Below are 24,044 nucleotides of genomic sequence, written 5' to 3' on the forward strand. Positions count from 1 at the left end.
GTAAAAAGCCCTGGATTTTTTTTGGGGGGGGGGGAGGCGTAAAATGTTTCTCAAGCTGAAGCTATTCTATATGTAGGAATATTTTATAGCAAGGGTCTCAACCCCTGGGCCATTGCCCAGTGTTGGGCTGCAGGAATTATGGGCGAGTGCAGGCATGTGAAGCTGCATTTGTGAAAGCAGCGTGCACATGCGCAGAAATCCATCCCATCTCCCCCTTACCCCACCGCCGCCGGTTCAGAAAGGTTAGAGACTGTTGTTTAATAGCTCTCGTTTCCATACCACTTGGAATGTTTTCAATACCACCATCCCCCAATCTTATGCAGACTTCAGTGCTGGTTTGGGAATTTTGAGGGTTGACATTTGCACAGCTGGAGGATATCCAACTTAAGAACACGTTCCACTTTACATTTCTTTACATGACAGTTAGGACTGAAAATTGTTTTAATGTCATACAAGAATCGTGCATAATCAATGTATTTCTTATATAACAACACTCATCACTTTAGAAATGTATTTAGCCACTAAATATAGAATATGGCACTTTTTAAAACCAATACCGGATAAAATGCTTGAAAAAATAGCTTCTATTGTATATCTTTATTGCAAAATATGCTATCTTCCTGTTGAGCAGGAAGGCATCCTGCAATCAAGAATAAGTTAGTTATCCAAAAAATAATCCAGGAAATTTCTGAGCAAGTTCAGCTAAATGTAGCAGTATTATAGTTGTTTCTTTTCAAAATACATCTTGGTGAACACACAAAACCATATACATTAGATACTTGGCATCTGATTATATTTTAAACACAATTTTGATTTATTTAAAAAATATAAATGGAAAACATATAAGAAGATCCAGGAAGTAATAAAGACCCTGATGGTAATGCAACCTAAATTCATTGAAACTCCCTGTTTAAGGCAAGATGCTTGAGAAGGATGGTTTACAATTTAAATACTGCTGTCATTTAATATATGTTAATATATGTAAATGTTAGTTGCAGCTTCTATGCAATATGTCAGTTATATTAAGTCCAAGCAACATACTACAGTCTTGCAGTTCAGAAACATAGTATTTCAAATTATTTGTTACAAGTCCCATTCTTGTAAGTTGTTTCTTTTCAAAATACAAATTATCTTGGTGAACATACAAAACCATACACATTAGATACTTGGCATCTGATTATATTTCAAAGACAATTTTGGTTTATTTTAAATATATAAATGGGGGAAAAATCTAGCCTCTAACATATAATAGAAGAAATACTTTGCTAACCAACCCCATTGTTCCTCACTTTGGTCAGGACCAAAGTTTCTTGCTATTAAAAATGGTAAAACAACAAGAATGAATGATTGCAAAAATCTGCAGTGTCCATTGCCTCAAATCTTCGATAGGTCTTGTCAAGCAGTAAAGATATTTAAACCAAATGTATTAGACCACTGGGAAATAATAATAATCCACATTCCCAGATGGGTTCTTATTACCCACTACTACCGCATTTTCGGTTATAATTTTAATTGCCATCTCATCAAAAACAAGCTATTACTATTGCAGTGTCATTCTTTTATACTATATAACAGTGAATATTAACAATTGCTTTATTTAAAAACAAAAACACCTTAGCATGTTTCGAGAGACCACTCACTACCATGAATTAAGGTTGATCTTTAAAGAATAAACTAATTCTGGTCAAAAAAAAACTAATTTGGACATCAAATTTATATTTCCACTGATGTATCTGCCAATATAGAAAGATTTTTTACATTTTCTAAAAATAAGCCACAATGCATACTGAATATTCATTTTACGACACTGGACTATTTAACTGATTTAACAATAGAAAAAATGATTTTACAACATTTTACAATATGTTGCAAAAAGCTATTTTTTACACAACATTAAATTACATTAACAAAACAACTTCAGAAAAACTCATTTCAAAACAGGACCCCAAAATGCAGTTTATTTTTCTAAAATTACAGGTTCATTTTAGCTCTCATTTATGATGTTTCTTAATCAAATAATAATTACTTTTATCACACCAAAAAGTTTGTATGTGTCCAGCAGTATTTTCATCCACCACACACACACACACACACACAAAACTGCATTAGAAACTTTTTTCACATACAAAATTACTTTGGAAAACATCCCTTGGTTTTAAAAAATCACTGCCATCTAATATGCGATACTGTTGCTTAAGGAAAGTCCAAAATCTCCTTGAATATATGGAACAAGTGATTGATGAATCCTGATCGCTGAAGCAAAAGACTGATTTTCTGGTGACACTAAAAGCTGGATGTGTACTTCAAAACTCATAAAAACACAGATCTTTTCAAGAACCAGTTATGAAAAATGGGATCTTCTTGCATCATTTCTGATAAACATACTTGGAGGAACTAATGAAATATATACTGAATATAAGCATTGGGAACATTTTGTATCCATCAGTGTTTTTAGCATATAGTAGCAGTTTAAGTCAAATTCCTGCTTCTTAAAAAAGAATAGTGCATTTCAGTTTTAACTTTAACTGGCAGCTTTCCTATAAGGAAGCCTTGACAGTGCACATAATTAAACGTACGTATAAGAATTCAAATATAAGAAAGCAGGAGCAGAACATCTCAAATGAGATCTCCATGATTAATAGCTACAAAAATATCCATGTTCCACACACTTGAGCTAGCATAGGAAAATCAAAATCTACACATCTAACCAGAAAAAGCTCACAAAATGTTTGATCTGAAATTTAAAATAGCATCTGAGGCAACACTGCTAGCAAAGAATGTCATTGATCAATTTCAGGCAGGCAGCAATGAAAAAACAAGAGAGGCACTTATACTATCCATCACCTCTAGCTTAAAAATGTCAAAAGCTGCTTTAAGCACATATTCATTAACTCATTCGGCACTTGCTACTTGGTGATAATAACCAAAAACTGGGTAAAAGGTTGTATTAATACATCACTTGACTGTGTGATACATACATTATATATTGGACAGCCTTGGAAACAGAATCTAAGTTTAAACTGAAACAAACATGCACCATTGTAAAACAAACCTAGTAAATTCTGCTTAAATTTATCTTATAAATCCAGGAAAAAAATGAAGAACAATTGCAGCTGGAATCTGTTTTCTCTGAACATTTTAAAAGCATCTAAAAAAAGATATGAAACTTCATGCTACACAAAATATATCCCTAACAGAATAGACAAAGGTTAAGAACAAAACAAAACCTTTACTAAAAATACACATAGAAACACTCCCCAAAGATGATTTTACAGTCTATGTTTTTATAGCAGACTGAACTTGATCTTAAAAGATTCAAGCGGACATACTTAATAATTCAATTAAGTAAGGCAAATTGCCATGCCCTCTGCTAAACAGCAGTGCAAAATCCAACAGTCAAACAGTATTTTTTTTTAATGGAGATGAGCAGATTCATTCACAGATCATTTATTTTTCATTCTTTAAAATGCCCCATTAGAGAAACAAGAATCAGTTACAGCCAATGAATTGTCTTTTCTTCACTGATATATAGAAACCCAAGAAAACCATATGCCTGTATTTTAGAATATGTGAGTATAATATTTAAGCTCTTTGCAAAAAATGAAAACATAATTACTAACTGAAGAGGTAAACAATCTGAAACGTTCACAGTGCAGGGTACCCAGGAATATTATTTTCCATACTTTAAGACATGATAAGGCCAAATTAAGGAATACAGCCATGTACAATATCTGGTAAAAGTGATAATTATTGCACATGTATGTTAATTTGCCACCTGTATTAAGGCTAAGTTAATAAACAAAAATTAGTCTTAGAGTCCCTGGGAAGCCCTCAATAAAGTAGTAGTCAGACACTGGATTTTCTTAAGAAATTATTATCTGTAAAACAGAAAATATTTTCTATATTCAAAAGGAAAGAATGTGTGCCCTAAAAAGGTTACTTTTCCTAGGAAAATTAATCTCACATTGCTAGTATTTCACTTAAGCATCTCATATTCAAAATACATGTAACTGTGTCAAAGTTCCTTATTAATGGCACCACACAAAGGAAGCAGCATAAAACAGTAACATTCCTGGAAATCAAGGTACACATCAGAAGAATATTGGCACTAGCAGCCTGAAAATCCAATTTTCAGTGATTGAGAAGTTAGCAAATTAGGCACTTTTATTACAAGAGTCAACCTGCATTAAATACTGACCAAAAAAATTATTTTCACAGATGAAGATTGAACAAAAGAATATGGCATCTTCGTCACCAGTTTTTCAACTATCTTACTTTTAACCGATATGCAAATCCAATTAATTTCATGTTATAAATAAAGGCTGGATGCAGTAAGCAGGCATACTAGGTTAGTCTGTAATTCAATTATTTGCAAAATGATCAAGAAAGAAAACTGAACTTACTTGGGAATTAATCTGCACCTATTTTGCCGTTATGAAGAAGAGACTTACGATACGATAGCTATATTTCGATTTCACTGTATGATCCTTTAACAAGGGAAGCTGTATATTGCAGGAATTTTGCAAGCAAATAGGCTATGCTTAACTTTCAAGCCTATTCTAGTTAAATTTCAGAAACCTCAGTGAATACTCTGAATCCAAACTGTCATTGTAAGACTAGAGCAGTGGTCTCCAACCTTGGCAACTTGAAGCCTGGCGGACTTCAACTCCCAGAATTCCGGGAGACTTCAACTCCCGGAATCGCCAGGCTTCCAGTTGCCAAGGTTGGAGACCCCTGGACTCGAGCACTGAGGAAAAAAAATTCAGTAGCAGTTTTTATACAATCCGTATGTACACACATTCCGTCAGTGCATTTTGGGCTAGGGATACAAGTTCAGGCTTTATTGCTTGTTGCTATTCCATTCCATGTTTTCACTGAAGTAGCACAAAGCATTTTTGAGGTACTACTCTGAAATCAAACTCAATTTTAAGTTTAAGATAAGGCCAAAATACTGAAGTAAAATGATAGAAACATAGTGAGCAGTACAAACAAAAGCCCTTGTGGTTCTTTGAAGGAAGGGATTAGCCTAGGGTGGGGGTGCTCTTTTGCCAACAATTCCATTACTGTGGAAACCCTTCTAAATCAACTGGTGGTGTTTCTATAGGCAGTAAATGGGCACAGTCTCACCATATGGTGTTTTGAGGGGGGAAAGAACCAGCTTTGGATAAAATAGATTCAATGATGCTCCTTTTTCCTGATTCAGGTTGTCTGGTCTCCCAATCTGAAGCTGGTATAGTTAATTCCCTCTCATACTACTTTTAGGAGGAGATTTTAAACTCTATAGATTAGAAAGCCTCCTCAGACCATCCATGAAGCGTCTGCCATAGGCAGCATAACTAATAGGGCTTTGAGATTGGCTAGAACAGGGGTGTTAAACTCAGTTTCATTGAGGGCTGCATCAGGGTTGTGTTTGACCTTGGGGGGCCGGGGTGGGTGTGGCCAGCTTGATGTAGCCACCTGTAGTGGCTCACTCTGTCAGCAAAAATGGACTCCCGAGCTGTTTTCTGCTGTGACAGCTTCCTGCAACCCTCTACCAGCGAAAACTATTTCCAGGGCGGTCCCACAGGCCAGATCTAAGCACCCCGTGGGCCACATCTGGGCCCCGAGCCTTGACTTTGACATCCCTGGGCTAGAGTATTTTTTTCTTAGTTTGGATCCCACAGAAGCTATAAGCTACGTGGTTTCATATAATGTTTTTTTCCTTTGTACTACTTCCAAAACGAATTTATTCTATCTGCTCCAATTATCTCCCTGAACATACATTTTATTTTTCAAAATACCTGTAATTCTGGTTGGAAACAGTTTAGACATTTCACACATGGGGAATAGTAAAAGTTATATTAGACACATTCCAATATCACCACCATCTTCTCACTGGAGCTGAAACAACAGAACTACTGAACAGAAAGTAAGATAAAATATCACACTAGTAATACAATTTTAAATCATGCTTATATTTTTAAAAAGTTCCAATACACTGCAACAATGAAGATGTGGAAAATAAATTGATTTGAATGATATAAGATCCCAGGCAGAACGATTCTCTCAGAACAAAAGGTTGCTTTTCAACATTCTGAATCAAAAAATACCTAGCTCCTTGCTCAGCACAGAATATTGCTCTCTTCAGGAAATCTGTATGTGTTTTCAGCAGCTGTACCACAAAGTATCACAAATAAAACCGTTATCATACATCAGAGCAATTTAAATGTGTAAAAGTTTAACATGGGGCAAGGGTAAAATACTCCTCCAAAATCTAGACAGACAACAAACGAATTAAAAATGCCCACTAATGCATAGCTAGGAACTACTAAATGATATACTGGAAAGCATTTTTGCAGGTAAAAGCTAGACTGCATTTAAAGTGCAACACTATATGGTGCTACTCCCATATTATAATGAGAACAAAACCTTCCAGTCCACCACTAGGTCCCTGCATTGCTTTAAAACCTGAGAAAATGTAAAAGTTGGATTTTTAAAAAACCCTCAGTTGCTCTGTGCCAGGGCTCTAGCCAGCTTGTGCAAATAACCAAGCTTCAGAGATCAAAATTTTTCATGATCGCATCATGGTCAAACTTGAAGCTCAGAAAAGCACGGGAGGAGAAAGAGAATTTGCAATGACCATTGCATGACACCGATTGTCCACGTTCTAGTTGCTGGTCTTCGTTGAGACAGCACAAATCAAATGCTGTTTCTATTTTTAAAAAATAAAGAATTCAGCAGTGAGTGACAAATAAGAATCAAAATAATCTCATACAACCCTTTAAGAAATATACAGTACATATTTCTTAGACATTCACTAATTTAAAAATTGGACAGGATAGGAACTATAATTCAATTATAGCTACATGGTTTTATAAGCTAATAAAACTGGATACAATAGTGGCAGCAGATTGGAAAAAGCTACCTTAGGCAAAGCAGTTTTAAATGACAATGGGCTTTGTCCCAAGATTGTGTCCTGTACCTCCTTTAAATTCCTATCTTCCATTTTAACACTTATTAATCTTCAGAATAAGCAGTGACACCACTATAGGTTTGCAACATCTTTAGTAAGACTGATCATTAACATCTAAAGTACACTGATACAATAGCCATTTTCTCAAAACGGTAGCTTGCAGTATAAAGGAATACAAGCATCACTAAACTAATGTTAAACTTTACAGCTTTCCTTTGGATTTATACTTTGAAAAGCTATGAATTCTTTTTTAAAAGAAACTATAATACTGAAATACAGTACTCTATTCAGAAACCACTTCCAGCTAATAAAACTAGGTTTGGTATTATAATGTATTCTAAAAACAAACCATGCCCCCTTGCATCCTTTCCGTACTCGGCTTTAGCGCTATCATAACAAAATTATTTAAACTGTTGTTTAATCCTCTTTTAGGAAATTAATATATGACTATAATGTTGATGAAGGCAGGGATTTAGTTTTCCCTGTTCAGTTGTAATAGGAAACTCTAACTCAAGCAAAGATTTTGCTAGGTTGGGCACTGAAAATTATAGAGCTCTAATATGTACTGAAATATAAATGCTAAATACTTTTATTTTTACATTCTGTATTGCCTAAAGTAAAATAATCACACATACCTGTTTCAAAATTATCTTGAAGCTTCTTTGGATACTTCTTTTCACATTTCTAGTTAAGAAGATAATCACATTAAACATATTTTGGAAAACTGAAATTTGTGACCCAACCAAAAACTATAAACATTTTCATTCATAAACAGAGGATCATTTAAAAGAACGAAGCATTTGCTTAAATTTAACTGGATTATGCACTTTATTATCTGTATCTCCAAATTCTGTATCTGATGCACCTTCTAATGAATTGCTTTTAAGCAAACAAAACTGAAAAAAAACAGAGCCAGTTTGGTCTAGTGGTTAAGGCACCAGGCTAGAAAACAGAAAACAGTGAGTTCACGTCCTACCTTAGCCATGAAAGTCAGCTGTGTGACTTTGGGTCAGTCCCTCTCTCGGTTAGTAATTATGGGGGGCGGGTTGTTTTGTTTTTTGCTAAGCCAATTTTCTATGAGCTCCTAAATCATTCCATTTGTGTTTTTTATTTGTAAGAAAATGAATACTTATTTTTAAATAAATTGCCCTTCTAATGGTACATTTTAAACACACAATTCAAGCGAACGCATTTTCATATGCCGATCTATATATTTTTGGAGCTAATAAATATATCAAAAAATTCAGAGAAATGGAAAATCAGAGTTACTCACTTGCCTGGAAAACAGCTTCTAACAGGTATTCTTCAAAGTACAGTCTGAATTACATTGTCAAGTGTCTGCTCTTTTACTTCTCCCACAATCATAGCCTTAAAGACTTTAATTTGAAGTCCCACAAATTGCACTGTACTTGTCTCTCTTGTAGTTACTGTAGAGAGCAGCCCTTCCTTTTTACCCTTCACTTCCTCTTTAATCTTCCCTTTGACTCAACCAAAATATGAACTTTTTCAATTTCCATTAGCTTTTCCTATTTGAAGGGAAGGAGGAGGAGGAGGAGTTCTTTTTCAGATGACAGGTAGGTTATGGCAGACATACCATAACCCAAGAACATTTAACCAAATATATTACCCAAAAACAAAATTAACCAATAACATTTCATGCTGCAGAATTCTTCCTAGCTAACCTAAAAATATATTATTCACTACTAATCAATGCTCCTACACCAGTATATTAAGCAGCCACCTAACAAGAAGACTCCAACAAAACTATCACAGAATATTCTCAAGATATTCTCAACACATCTAACATTCTCAGATAATATTAACAGAGCACATTCCCCATTTTTCCTATCAAGCCCAGATAAAAGGTGGCATAGTCCTCAAGAGAAGCAATACCAAAAAGCTACCTCTTGAGCGCAAAAGCTTTGTTTGCCAACAGAGAGCGCTGAATACACAGGTTTATGTTATGTCACAAGCCATCTCAGCAATCAAAGCACTGAAAAACATTTCCAGAGCCACTGCTGGGACACCCAATAGATAATGTCACCAGCAAACAGCGCTTAATACAAAAATTATTCCAAATTCCAATTCAAAGTGCTTTCCCATTTGCATTTACCTTTGTGCATCTTACCAAAGTTTGGTTCTGTTTGGCTGGCTGATTCTGAACTCCATTTGTTCTCTTTTTTTGATTAGGAATTTCTTGATACTGCTTTTTGCCATTGCCTCGTGCATTCTAAGCAAGTAATGCAACAACAACAACAAATGAACTAAGGATAGCATTCAATATGTAGTTTTTAAATATATTTATGTTTATAACAAAATACATCTAATTTAGCAAAGTATATTTATTTACTTTCATTAATTGATTTGATGCTGCCCAACTCTAAATGAGCCTGAGCAGCTAACAACACATCAAAACAATGTAACGGTCATCGGGAAAGAACAGAATCAAACTGAGACAAAAAAGCAAGATGACAAACCCAGTAAACCCCAAAGCATCCCACCAAAAACTGACATCCAATAAAGGGGACAGCAACCCCTCTAGCCCAAGTGTTCTCAGTTGTTCACCAATGAATATGTTTAGTTTATTGTAAAAATATCTTGCTCCATTTAAAACGTAAGGATCTGAGAAGTTCAAGAAGTTAAAAAAAATAGGTTTAAAACATAGAACTCAATTTTCATCACACCTGACCTAATCACAACAATTTTAATAGAAACTCACCTTTAGTTTTAAAGCTTCAGGCGTATCCAAATGATTGTTATATGGCTTTTGTTGCTGTAATTGCCTCTGCCTTGCTGATTGATCTCCCACGGGTGTATCTGTAAACACCTGCTGACTATAATGGAGTTTGGATCTGATTCATAAAAAAAAAATCTTTTTACAAAAGTTCAGAAGACAATTATAATCATGCAAAAAACTGCATTAATAAGACTATCCTATCACATAGTCATTTAACAGCGTGTTAAATTTCTTTTTAGGGCATTATTGCTTTGTGCATAAGGCACTGAAAAATTGAAAAACAGCCAATATCCAGACACAATATGTATTCCAAGTAAGGCCTGACCAAAATAGACTAGGAATGGGAAAATTACTTTCCATAATCTGTACTGTGCTTCTTGATATTTGCTTTCTTAGCAGCTACATCACATTGCTAGCTCATACTCAACTCATAATCTACCAAAACACACAAATCCTTTTCATGTGTACTACTGCAAGTCAAGTGTCCCCCAGCCTATACTGATGCCTTTGAATTTTTCTTTCTAGATGCCTTTTCCCTTGTTAAATGTCACTGTTCTTTTTGGCTCACTGTACAACACATTATGTGTTTTTGAATCTTCTCTTTCTTTTCTAAAGCAGTAGCTGCTCCTAGCTTTGTATGAGCTGTAGTTTGATCATCTTTCCCTCAATGACTCCAACCAGGTAATTAAGAACAATGCTGAATAGAAAGGACCCAAGACATTGTTCTGAGGCATTCTACTTGATGGTGTACTTTCCAACTGAATATCATTTTTATTATTCTCCAAGTACGGTCAATCAGTCAAGTATGAAGTCATCCAAAAGCTGTTTCGTTTTGAGCTATTCTATAAGGTCATTATTATTTTACATGATGTAATATAGTAATACATACATACTTCCATAAATTCAGCACATTAGCTAAAAGAATATATCTTGACATTATAAATACTTAGTTAACCTTTCATTGACCCTGGCTTCAGTATTAAAAGATGCCAATAAATAATACAATTAAATAAATTTGTGGAGTTCCATCCATATGGTATATCACAGTGGTGGAATTCAAATTTTTTTACTACCAGTTCTGTGGGCTTGGTGGGTGCGGCAGGGGAAGAATACTGCAAAATCTCCATTCCCACCCGACTCCAGGGGAAGGATACTGCAAAATCCCCATTCCCTCCCCCTCTGGGGCTAGCCAAAGGTGGTATTTGCTGTTCTCTGAACTACTCAAAATTTCTGTGCCGGTTCTCCGAACTGCTCAAAATTTCCACTACCGGTTCTCCAGAACCTGTCAGAACCTGCTGAATAACACCCCTGGTATATCAGTGAAGGCCATTTAGCTATAGCTACATTCTGCCGTGAGACAAGTAAATGGTATCCCAAAATATGAACACAATAATGTGGAGAAAGTTATTATTAGACCACAAAAATCTGAGTTACCTCTACCTAACATATAGCAGGCAGATAAGTATACCTATAGTTCCATAATACATACAACATAGTCAATTCACAGATGGTCAAATCGGAGACATATTTGTCCAAAGACAGGACATCATATTCATACTACAAGTATTTCTTTATAAATTTCTATAGAATCTAAATGAAAGCTGCATTTACTGAGTAACAATGTACTGTTGATGCTTGGAATGAAGATAATAGATGGTAGATAGGTATAGAGAGATACAGAGATACAGAAAAACGGAGGATAGTTTTTTCCCGGCAACTTCTATAAATGAGCTTTCTCATTCACCTAAAGTAAAGTAAAGGTAAAGGTTCCCCTCGCACATACATGCTAGCTATGCAAAAATGAAAACACTTTGCTCCCACCTATGCTAACTTTTTATTAATAATGAAAAACTGCATCACAATTTTTCTATTGCTACATTTAAGAATGGAACAGGAAAGATAATACTTTCTAATGTTTTTAGAGAAACTCCACAATTTCTCATCAGCATGGTAAATAGCTATGCTAGGCGAAGGAATCTTGATGATTATTATTATCAGTATTTGGTAAGCATAATTAATTATAGCAAACTGAAAATGCAATGTATCCAAAAGGCATCAGGATTGGAAAGCTGACAAATGACATCAGGTAAATCATGTCTTAAACTATTATTATTCATTTCATTTACAGAAAAAAAAATACTTGCTTTCTATTTGAAAGCAATTAGCAAGTTTTACAATCAGTTACCTCTGTTTTTCTATACTGGATTTAGGTGGAGTACTGCTACTAGCGGATGAGAACCCATTGTCACTATCTGAAGAGTCTCCATACCGTCGAGAAAGCCAGTCTCTTAAGGGTCTGTAAAGGGTTAACATTAGAAGAGCAATATTCAGGTTTTTGAAGCAGGATTTCAAAACCACACCCTTAAAATCTTCGATACAGAAATGGAACATAACGGATTTATTTTCTTCTCTCATTTTGAACAAACCTGATGAAGGGAATGGTCATAAAAAACTTGTTAGGTGCCAAACCTAGTTTTGACTTTGGTGTCATGTCATTTCTATGGCAAGGCAATTTATCGATTGAAAACCATTCAATGTTCTGAAACAGAGAAAAGAGATTATTTGACATTTTACAGATACGATAGATAGAAATAATAACTCGCATTAACCTTCTAATCAGGAAATAAAGCATATCTTTAGGAAGCTTTTCTATCACCAAAAAGTATTTTGAATTCTTTATACTGAAAAGTGCAAGTATTGTAAATAGAATAGAATAGAATAGAATAGAATTTTTATTGGCCAAGTGTGATTGGACACACAAGGAATTTGTCTTGGTGCATATGCTCTCAGTGTACATAAAAGAAAAGATACGTTCATCAATGTAAACAACATTTACAACACAATTGATGGTCAATATATTAATATAAATCATAAGGATTGCCAGCAACAAGTTATAGTCATACAGTCATAAGTGGAAAGAGATTGGTGATGGGAACTATGAAACGATTAATAGTAGTGCAGATTCAGTAAATAGTCTGACAGTGTTGAGGGAATTATTTGTTTAGCAGAGTGATGGCCTTCGGGAAAAAACTGTTCTTGTGTCTAGTTGTTCTGGTGTGCAGTGCTCTATAGCATCGTTTTGAGGGTAGGAGCTGAAACAGTTTATGTCCAGGGTGCGAGGGGTCTGTAAATATTTTCACGGCCCTCTTCTTGATTCGTGCAGTATACAGGTCCTCAATGGAAGGCAGGTAGTCCTCAGTTAACAACTGGTAATTGGAACTGACAACTCCATTACTAAGCAATGCGGTTATAAAGTGAAAAATCACATGGCCACACCAACTTACAATGGAAGTTTCATCAGTTCCAGTTGCAGCTATTAAATGAATCATGTATGTTTGTTAAACACATAATGTGACTTTAATTGTGACTTCCTGACAGCTTTCCCACTGACTTTTATTATCAGAAGCCACAGTTAAACTGCAAATGGCAGTCATGTGCCCAAGGGACAATGACCATCAGAACTGTGCAACAGTTGCCAAGCACCTGAATCGCAATCACATGACCATGGGGACACTGCGACAGCTGCAACTTTCAGGACTAGTTGCAAGTCTCCTCGTTCAGCACCATTGTAACTTTGAGTGGTCACTGAACAAGGACTACCTGTAATGTAAACAAAAGGCTACTACAAAATGATTTCACAAACATTTAGAATCCAAGCATTCTCATCTCTTCCTGATGTTCTCTTACCTACTGTTTGCAAAGTAGATAGGTGCCACTACAACAATTTTCTTTATCTCTAATAAGGAAAGGCTTTATGAACATAAATGAACAGTCACCTCCAGACTGGACTGCTGAAATTCATTCTACATGGATCTGCCCTAGAAGAATATCCAGAGGCTTCAGCTGGTGCAGAATGCAGTGGCATGGGCATATGCACCCCTTAGAACAGCATATTTTATATTTCGGCTCCACAAGCACCACTGACTGCCAATTTGCTTCCAGGTCCAATTCAAGGTGCTGGTTTTAACCTTTAAAGTCCTTCATGCATGGGACGGGGCTACATCAGCTCACTTCATTAAATCTGACAGAGAAGGCATGCTGCAAGTGCAATCAGCTAGGGACTTACATTGGGTGAGTTCCAGGAGAAGTGCCTTCTCTGCCTTGGTGCCCCCCTCTTATGGAACACGCTTTCCCTCAAAATTAAGATTAGCTCCATCCATTTTGACACTTTGGAAGTCCCTCAAGGTCTGGTAATGTTATCAGGCCTGGGGCTCCTAGGGAACCAGAGAAACGATTTGATGGCTCCATAATTGAGGTGGCCATTCTTATCCTTTCTCTGCCCAAGTTTGCATATTCATTTTTATAATTTAAAAATATAAAATTCCATGTTAAAAAATAAATATCTGTTGTTTTACTCAAGTGCTGTATGCCACCCTGAATCGCTTTTGGTGAGATGGATAGCTATACAAATTTGTTTAATAAATAAATATTGCACCAAGTAAGCACTTAAAAATTTAGTTCAGTGAATCTTGGAACTTGATGAGATGGCAGTACCACTTGATTAGAGGAAATCATTGCCGGCATATTCATTGAGGACTATCTTAATATACTTTAGGAAGCTCCATGGATTTAAAATACCGGTAGTAGTATCCTTTGTTGATGATAGAGGCAGTTCAATTGTATCAAGAATAGATGAAAGATGTGATTCTTTGGTGTACTAGCATACTCCCAAATCAGCACATTTCATTATTCTAGTTTAAAGTTTTCAGTTCTCTCCCAAAGATAACTATAGGTCAAAAAGAAAAGAAAATAGCAACAACAAAGATTAAAAACAAGGCTAATCTTTCCTATCTCCTGCTCTAGTTACTTGGGGGCAGCAGGGCTCTGTAAACGGTTCACCTTGCATTGCTCTGCCTAAGGAAAGAATCATTTTACATAAGGAAAAGCTATCAGGCCTGGATTGTAAAAACATTGACTACCACTACTCTTTGCTGGCATCTAATGGTCATCCAGATTTCTACAGCTTAGTTTTGGCAGACCTAATGTAAAGGAAATGTTGTGATGGTTATATCAAAATGCATGACATTCCTCAATAATCTTACAATATCATTAATTTCTTAGTATCTGAGCATTCAATTATAGTTGAAAGGTAGATTTACCCGAATCTCTCTTCTTGTTTTAGGATTAAATTTTGTGTCCTTTGGAATGCTCGGGATGATATACAATCGTGCTAGCTGATCATTGATTCTTAATTCAATATAGTCATCTTTATTAATAAAATCTTTTATATCAAAACCGGTTTCTTCAAATACCTGAAAAAGGATAAGATGTATGCACACATTTTAGGAATAAAGCAACTGACTGTTTTATAGATCAAAAAAATAAGAAATCTGATTCAGACTTTTGCTATAAAAATCTGGCTTGATTATGATGTCATCTGACTAACACTGTAACTCTTTACTACAGCTTTAAGAAAGCAAAAAAATATATGTGCAGAACTACCAAACTGTCCAACTGTCATGTTCTAGAGAAGGGACATACTGCTTCCAATTAGATACCAATTTTCACTCCCTCTTATTACTTAACTCTACATGGACTTAATCACATAGTATCTCTCAGGAAATGTTAATCAACTAGGAGGGGATAACTGTAATAAACAAATACTCTAAAAGACTTGGTAAATTTGGAAATTATTTTATCCCTTTGTCATCACTTGCAATAATGAAACCTGGAAAACAGATAAATGAATCACAGCTCAAATAAAGGCACCCGGATCTATTCAATGTAGAAAAGTGTATAAGTACCCTGCATGTGCAATATACAATATGCATATTCTATTCCGGAGAAAATATAAAGTATTTATGTAATTTATTTATGTAGACTAAGGTGCTGCTTTCCAGATGTTGTAAATGCTCCAACACTGGAAGTTTTAAAGAAGAGATTAAATAACCAGTTGCCTGAAGGGGTGTAGGGTTTTCTGCCTAAACAGGGGGTTGAACTAGAAGACCTCCAAGGTCCCTTCCAAGTCTGTTATTCTATTCTATTCTATTCTATTCTATTCTATTCTATTCTATTCTATTCTATTCTATTCTATTCTATTCTTTAAGGAGACAACATCAACTTGATATTTAATATTATATATGTATTCTAAAAATCTTTTCAATTAAAAATATTTGGATATTAGCAGGATGAATTGCCAAGACTGAAATTGAGTTGTAACTTAGCTCCAAGGCTAAGGTTTTGCTAGTTGGTCAACTGCGTAACAAAAACCACACAGACAGCAAAAATATCCTCAGATTAATGAAGATTATGCATAAGCACATATGCTTGCCTTCCAGTGAAGATTTATAAAGGGCAGAACTGCTAAGAAAGGAGATTGTTGGTTGATTGGTTGGTGTGGTTGTGTGTGACTGTGTATATCAAGAAGCAAGAACCAAAGTTGCTGGAGGAAAGGCACAGTGTTGGATCCTTGGAGGGAGAGGGAATGTACAATTGAGGGCCCAACAGAAGCCTGCAGAATCAGCCATAAAATTGATTGGCTGGAAAAAAGGATTGAAGAAGAATTGGAAAGGACAGGCCAAAAATCAGTGCAAATAATGATGACTAAGGTGCCGCTTTCCAAAAAGCTGAAGAGTTATTTTTCCCTATTTATACCTCCTATATGCTGTATAAAAGGCTAAGAGGTAAAAGTAAAAACACTGTTTGAACTGTCAAAAAGAGTCAACATAACAAAGGAATTATTAAGTATATGAATAAGGGAATAGAGAGGTGAAGTAGATGAGGAACTGCAAGAAACTGGTTTGTTAAGCTAACAAACTGTCTACATCTCCATATATATGCTGTTATTATTTATAAAGATTCAATTTGGAGAATAACAACGCATATTTGTCTGGAAAAGTTCTTATCCCTTTCCCACCCTCTGACAGGAATATGTCAAACAATGTAATAAACAGAATCACCTCTCTGGCAGCACAGTCATGTGGAGCTTCCTCTTTATTCACTTTTCCTTTTGGAAAACCCCAGCCAGATTTTGCTAAATAACCCTGAACTAGTAGCACCTGCAAAACATAAATATTCCATCATAATTAAAAGATTGTAAAAGGTAAAAAAATTAACTCATGGCAAATAGACACACAGTTTAAAATACACAAGAGTTAGATATTAAAGTCTGAATTAAAGTAAAAAAAATCAGAACAAAACCAATAACATACACACTTCTTCTATTACAGTAGGGAAATAAATGTGGAAGATCTGCATTTACAGATTGCCTTTAAGAGTTAACACTTAAATTGCTGTCAATTCTATTCAACAAAGCTAAAAGGAAAATGCCTTACATTTTCAAGGGTCTCATCAAGAATGATTGCACCATATGTTGGCACTCCCATTTTGTACTCTTTCCATTCATCTAAAACCTTCTGCACATCTTCGCCTTGAGGAAGTAAAAAAGGGCAATGGCTGAAAAGTACAGGGAGTCAAGGAAATTTATTGACCAAAACACATCTCAAAACTGCAAACCACATTTCTACTGCTTTTTTCTTCCTGTTAGCACGCTGCCTTTAGTAAAAATAATAATAATAGCTATTTTGCCGAGTCATTTACTGGATAGGATTTAATGTCTATGATAACTAAAAACAATTTGGGAAATCCGTCTGACTGTGGAGTCAATTGCCCTAGTACAAGTTGCAATTTCCTTTAATTCTTATTTCCTTATTATTGCCCATGGCCCAATACCTCCAGCTGCATCCTCAGAAGCCCCTTGCATTTATCAGCCCTTTTATTTAGTTTACTGCAAAAGTAATTTCTGTTCTCTTTCTTTTCTTTAAAAAAAAAAAGAACTCTACATGATTTGTTCTCAACAAACAAATTTCTTTAACAGAGGACATAATGACAGGATTCTCCTACCATGTGGGGACACATTTTTTTTAACAGCCTCTCTCATAGCAGCCATTTTACAATAATTTCAACTGCAGTCTCTCTTATTTTGAAATGTATTCCAAAAGAGTTAAAATGTTGGGAAACTCTGCTCTAAATAACTATAAGAACATTAAAAATCTTAAAACGTTCCTTAGCAATTTTTAAAACCACCGAGACCAAGTTGTAAAAAAAAAGCCAGCTTACGTAATATGATCAAATTTATAATATGAAAAAGCCGGCAATAATTTTAGAGTGGGATACTAAGTGAACCATCATGTGACTCTAACAGACTTTCAATGTCATTCCCATTCTGTCATCAGGTAACTCACTGCAGGTCACTGTAATCTATTTAAAAAATCCTATTCCTTTTTAACAAATACGTTGCAGAACTTAATAAACCTATGGTTACAGCCCTTCTTCTTGAAATAGTTCTTTGATATATTTCTAGTTAGTTATTATATTTACACAAAAACACTGGGTTTTCAAATCCAGGGTAAATAGAATATCCTGCTACAATTATCTTCATAAATGCAAATATATTTAATAGCGGGTATTTGAATAAATGTATAAAATAGGTAATAAATTATAAAAGTGAAAAACAGTAAGTTCAAACCAAAAGCAGAACACTCGATCAGCCACCTAACTGGGGAAATGCCTTCCTGAATGAAACACTCCCACATTAAGCATTTTAATCTGGAATGAATTCCTAGACCAGAATTCTCCAACCTTTGCAATTTTGCGGATCGGTAGGAGGAGGGGATGGTTTGCATGCACCGTGGGCAAGTGCGTGCGCATGCACACAGCTCTGTTTGCACAAGCAGCAGGCACACGCACGTACCGCTTGAGCAAATGGAGCGCACGCATGCACACTCACCCACTGCTCATGTGAATGGGGATGTACACATGCACGCACGTGCACCACTTCTTCAGTCCCGTTTAAAAAGACTCAAGGCCTGATAGTGGGCTGCATTTCAGGAGTTGGGTACCCCTGTCCTAGACTCTCAAGTGGCTAAATGCATGGTTAATTAATCAGGTGAAATCAGCATAAGGGATCAGGTCACATAAAATAGTTTGATGGAATTGTATATCTTAAAACAGGGGTGCTCAACTCCTGGCCCATGGCCCACTACCAGGCCTTGAGCCTTTTCAAATAGGGCTGCAGAAGTGGTGGGCAAACAGGCATGCACATCCTCATTCAAGTTCCCCAACCTTTGCAGTTTTATGGACCTGCGAAGGGGGGAGGGGGAATCAAATGGAGTTGCAGCGCTTGCCCACCGCATGTGCAGAACCATCCCCTTCTCTTCCCCCCACCCCCACTAGTCCACAAAGCTAAAAAGGTTGAGGTATTCTGTCCCCTAAAACATACGTATTAACTATTAGCGTGACTCCAAATTAATATGCAGTTTCTGAACTTTCAAGTTATAAGACTTCATTCTAAGGAATTCAAGGAACAATTTCTTTTCTTTCTTCCAGCAAGATAACACTGTTCTATATAAAACATTAATTTAACACTTAGCAGGGTAACAGGTTTTCAGTAGCCTTGGGACACATACTCATCTCCTTTCCTTTCAAAAGCATTAAATTTCATGCCAAGACTTTGGAGTGTTGATTGTCTTGAAACTGGTTTACTTGTTTCAATTTATACTATCTAGATGTTACATATCTGCAAACACCTTTAATTTTATGTTATATTTCCAAATTATTACTGCAAATAAATTATTATACAACTTCAAAAATAAATCTGTCTGAAACTTCAACAATACGAAGTCCAATCCTGTGGTCAGATAAGTTAGAAACATGATTTATGCAATTTTAAAATGCAAAAAAGCCAAAAACTTCTAATCTAATTAGCATTCTCTAATTCCGATATATCAGAGAATTTGAACACAATTAGTTACATTTAATCCAGAGCTTCAACATACACGATGCTCCAACGAAATAAATTTCCAGATTCAGTTCAGTGGAGAGGCTATCTATCTTCTTTAACAATAGTTGAGTTCAATATACTGTGGTTGTTTATTCTGATATATAAACTCAGCCTTTTGAAATGTTGATCCATAATTTATGGCAGGAGTGAGCAATTACTTTCAGCTTGGAGGTCACACTTTGTTTACGGCTTGCCCTATACGTGAAGGGAGCTGCTGCTACTATTACCGTATATATATATACAACAAAGTGAAATCACAGTTAAGAGTTTAGCTGGTGTTGGCCTTCATAGTGTTCTTCCCAAGAACCCAGGATGTTTAATGTATTAGGCTAATATACGTGCAGATCCAAGCAGTATAGCCTTTTGTAATTCACAGATGGAAAATCTGTCAATAGCAGATTTTCTAAGTGTTGTCCACTTAGACAATGGCTTTTGGTATGGCATCCAGTGTGCCAATTATTGCCAGTTTATGGGATAATCTTTCAACTTCAATTTTCAGAACTTGATACTTTGTGATCTTCTATTCTACTACTATCCCCAGGTATTTCCACAGCAATTATTCAGTTTTATTTCAACTATAGCTAAATCTGGTGTAATATTTATCAAGAATTTATTTGCATTTGGAATTCCCACAATATTTTAATCTGCTCATTTTCAACTACTTTTTCAACTACATACTTTCAGCAATTTTTCATAACTGGCACATAATTTTTACAGATGTTCCAGTGAATCATTATGATGATTGTGTTGTCACTGTTTATAGTCAGTTTGTGTAACCTTCCTGCAGAAGCAGAGTATCTGAGCTACTTCTTTGCACAATCTGCACTTTGAATCATTTCATGATTTTTCAATTCTGGTCTTGATTGCATTAACTAAAATAGCTTGCTTTTGAGCAGCCAAAAATCAAGCCTTCTGTTTCTTTTTTAAATGTTCCATTTGTAAGACATCTGTTTTTATCTTTATCCACTTTCCCCTTGATCTTTTGTAGAAACTGGTCATGTAAATACTTTACTTTGCCAGCATTCGGCTCATGTTCTTATGAAATTATTTTGATGTTTTGTTTCATTGTTAAGTTGTTAAGTTCCAATTTTTAATTTGTTCTTGGCTACCTTTTACATAATCAGCCGATGCATGTTTTTCTTCCTTGACCATTTCTTTGTATTGATGTAATCCTCTGCTTCTATTTCTGTGGTGCAAGTATAATTTATTATTGTTGTTGTTACTGTTATTATTGTTAAATTTATAAGACGCTTGATTCCCAGCTACTCTGGGTATATATTTGCATATATTTTCCAATGCAACTTTTTTCCTACGTATGTTTTAATATCATTTGTATGTTAAACAAAATCACATAGAAAGGATATCAGCTTTAGCAAAATCTCTTATCCCACACTGAGGTAATCCTGGTGTGTTCTGCATGTAGAAATCCAGATAAAACCAATGGGCAAGCTCAATCTGAAAACAGACTCGAATTGCATTGTCTCGTTCTTCACTTGGGATGTGCAAAATAAATCGACTGTCAAAAGTAAAAAAATAAATGTAAGAAATAAGTATATTATTTCTGTGGTTAAAATATAACATAAATTCAATTCTTCTATAAAACAAGTCCAAACTTCAAAAAAAATTAAAAACTGGGACAGACAAGTTTGAGGCATCTGGAGACTATACTAATTCTGGACAAATGGCAATGGCTGAGAGTAAGATCTATGGTGAGGCATTCCAAAACTTGGTATAAAAATTAATACACCACCAAAACCAAGAGAAGTGAAATCTGAAGATTCAATTTCTTTAGGACAACAGTGCACAATCTGCACCTCCACAACCATGCAGTTCTTTGGTATACCCTCTGAGATCCTTCAATCCAAGGTCTCAGTGTGACATAGGAGGAAAATAAAAACTGTTATTATTATATTTCCTCATCCCACTTCCACACACCTATAGTCAACTCAAATCAGCAAACATACCTAACACTACTGCCTTCTATTTGTCCCCTCAAAAAACCCTGTGAGATGTGTTGAGAGCCAAGAGAGTATGACTGGTTCAAGGTCACCTAGCTGGCATTCATTCATTCATTCTTCCATTCTTCCATCCATTCATTCATTTTATATGGCCATCTAGCTCATTCGCTGTGACTCCAGGTAGCTTACAAAAATAAAACATCAACTAAAAACCCAATAAACCCCTGGCAACAACAATCAAACCAGTTAGTTGTTGCACTCCATATCACCCTGGGTCCCCAGGCCACTAGCAAACACATGTTTTCAGGGCCTTTCAAAGCACCATTCACGCTTAAGGGAGTCCTAGAGTTTACAGTCTTCTGGTTTCTAGGCCAGCACCTTAACTTCTGTACCACACTGGCTCTTTATTTTAATATGTAATTTTAATTTTAAAAATTAAAAATTACATTAAAGTTATTCTGCTTCAGAAATTTTCTTTGCCTTGCCCCACCTATCGTACTTATTGGGATGGCTCGTACAAGTGTTTTCCATAGGACAAATAATATATCTCTTCTATAAGGATAAGTTGTAACAACATTTTGAATAACTTACTGTAACAACAGGCTATCTTTGAGCTTAACACTGAAAATGTTGTGTAATATTTATGAAATTATTACTGTAACTACAGAATGATGAATATGAATGTAATTGTTAAACTATTAGAACTATCAAATTAATATTTTGCATTTTTCATCAACTGGAAAAAATTCAGGGGTCTACTAGCAAATCAAATCTTGGAAATATGTAGTCTGCACAATACTGCTTATAAACTATAAACTAAATAGTTTTAGTTATTACCAGTCAGGAGCCATTTTCATTATAACCAATAGTTAATTAGACATTTAATAGCAATTATGTCAAATGAGGGCATAATGTATTCCATTTATATGTCATTAAATATACTAGGACCTCTCAGCATTTTTTAAAAATCTTGAAACAGTTCTAAAGACTGTCACCTTTTTCGATTACAGCTTCATTAACCAAACGTCTTTTCTATAATTACATTTTTACAAGCAATTATTTAATGGACACTTAATTTATTTGTCGATTATGTACTTGTATCCGAGTAAGACCAGCGCAAGAGGCATCTCAACTTTTCTCTATCTTAAGGCAATTCCTCTTCTAAGATCATGGCTACCAGCTAGTGTTACTAACTTTAATAAATTTGCAATCCAATTCATCACACTTCTTTAATAATGTTTAACTTTGTCAAAAGTTATTTTACATTTTCCATCCCTGACTTTTAAGGAAACATCCTGCCCACCTAAAGCAAAACAGAATAACATTCTCCTTGCCCTTTCTCTGAGTTTTATTGCAAGTTAGTCTTTTGAAATGTGGCTCAGTTTAATTAAATAACTTAAGTATCTAAAGTCTGGTAGCTGTCAACACCACACTATACATAACTGTGAATATGCAGAAACCTAACTACTAACTAAAAGCTATGGATTCATATAATTACAAAGAGCTACGAACTTATCCTGGCTGCTACTTAAATCTAATCAATATTTTTATAATCAGTTAAGTCAGAATTAAGCCAAAATATCTGATCTAACCTCAGGCCTTTTATTGTTTTATCCTTCATTTAAGATACATAAGGTTAATGGGTACTCCACCTCTATTGATTTTCTTCCACAATAAATGTTAATGCTTTTGAACAGTTTCTTAATTAAAGCTGGTTTAGAACGGTCCCAATTTTTAAAAGAATGTAACTTTTTAAATAAGTTATGTGGGGGGGGCGTTGACATTTTTTTTTAACAATTTCAGAATTATTGGAAATGATCGGAAATCTGAACATCTCAACGGAACTGCAAAAATGTTTGAAAGGGGGAAGGAATTAAAAGACCATTTTAAAGCTCATTTTATAGAACAGATCCGTGGATCTTATGGGAGGTTCAGACTGCACAAAGCCACACAATCTCTGGCTTCACGGGTTGCAGGAACCCAGTCATTGTTGCAAGTAAACCATGGTTTACCGCTTAACCTTAGTGTGGAAATCCAGCCCAACTGCAGTTTGTTTAATAATTCACGAATTACGGCTCAGCGTAATGGATGGATCTCATCACAGCATACAGAGTCAATACAAAAACACCCCTCCGTCCAAAGCACTTTAATTTAAAATGATTTCAACCGAAACCGAGGCAACTGTGGAGGTCCCTCGGACCGAGGAGGAGGGGGCGGCAGGCATTTTGGGGGAAGGAGGAGGAGAAGGACCGCAGGGGCCAGTGAGTCCCGCCGTTTTTTCTGGGCGGAAGCGTTACCTGCACAGGTCGTCCAAGACGCTGCCGGGAATGTCAGGGCGCTTGGTCTCCATGGAGAAAGAGCGCAGCTCATCCCGACGCAACGAGGCCCGAAGAGCGCACGACACAGGCCGGAGGGGGCAAAACCAAACCGGGCGAAAAAAGCGAAGGCGGGACGTCGCCGATTCCATCCCATAGGAAAGAAAGGGGGCTTTCGGGAGAGCCAATCGGATCCGCTGACGTTCGAAGGGGCGGGGCGAGAGGAGATCGTAGCCAATCATCGTGACGCAACCGAGATAAAGAGCTCTCTGCTATTAACGAGCGATCCAGGAGGGAAAGG

The 24,044-nt window shown here is 35.8% G+C and overlaps 1 protein-coding gene across 5 annotated transcripts; it reads right to left on the bottom strand.

The window, feature by feature from the left end:
• Nucleotides 1–582: 582 nt before the first annotated feature.
• DCP2 (decapping mRNA 2) lies at nucleotides 583–23,861 on the bottom strand. Of its 5 annotated transcripts, none has more exons than XM_058166085.1 (11): nucleotides 23,726–23,861; nucleotides 20,835–20,986; nucleotides 16,964–17,091; nucleotides 16,589–16,687; nucleotides 14,789–14,941; nucleotides 12,116–12,228; nucleotides 11,875–11,985; nucleotides 9,672–9,786; nucleotides 9,066–9,182; nucleotides 7,588–7,636; nucleotides 583–6,691 (listed from the first exon to the last, which is right to left on the bottom strand). In XM_058166085.1, the coding sequence occupies exons 1-11, from the start codon at nucleotides 23,776–23,778 to the stop codon at nucleotides 6,534–6,536; spliced, it is 1,248 nt and encodes a 415-aa protein (XP_058022068.1). In that variant the 5' UTR covers nucleotides 23,779–23,861; the 3' UTR covers nucleotides 583–6,533. The 5 variants fall into 5 exon arrangements, with proteins under 5 accessions (XP_058022068.1, XP_058022067.1, XP_058022066.1 ...); XM_058166084.1 differs by having other exon boundaries at nucleotides 9,081–9,182; nucleotides 9,672–9,804; XM_058166083.1 differs by having other exon boundaries at nucleotides 9,672–9,804.
• Between the last annotated feature and the right edge of the window lie 183 nt (nucleotides 23,862–24,044).

The sequence above is a fragment of the Ahaetulla prasina genome, chromosome 2 (assembly GCF_028640845.1).
Source record: "Ahaetulla prasina isolate Xishuangbanna chromosome 2, ASM2864084v1, whole genome shotgun sequence".
Taxonomy (NCBI): domain Eukaryota; kingdom Metazoa; phylum Chordata; class Lepidosauria; order Squamata; family Colubridae; genus Ahaetulla; species Ahaetulla prasina.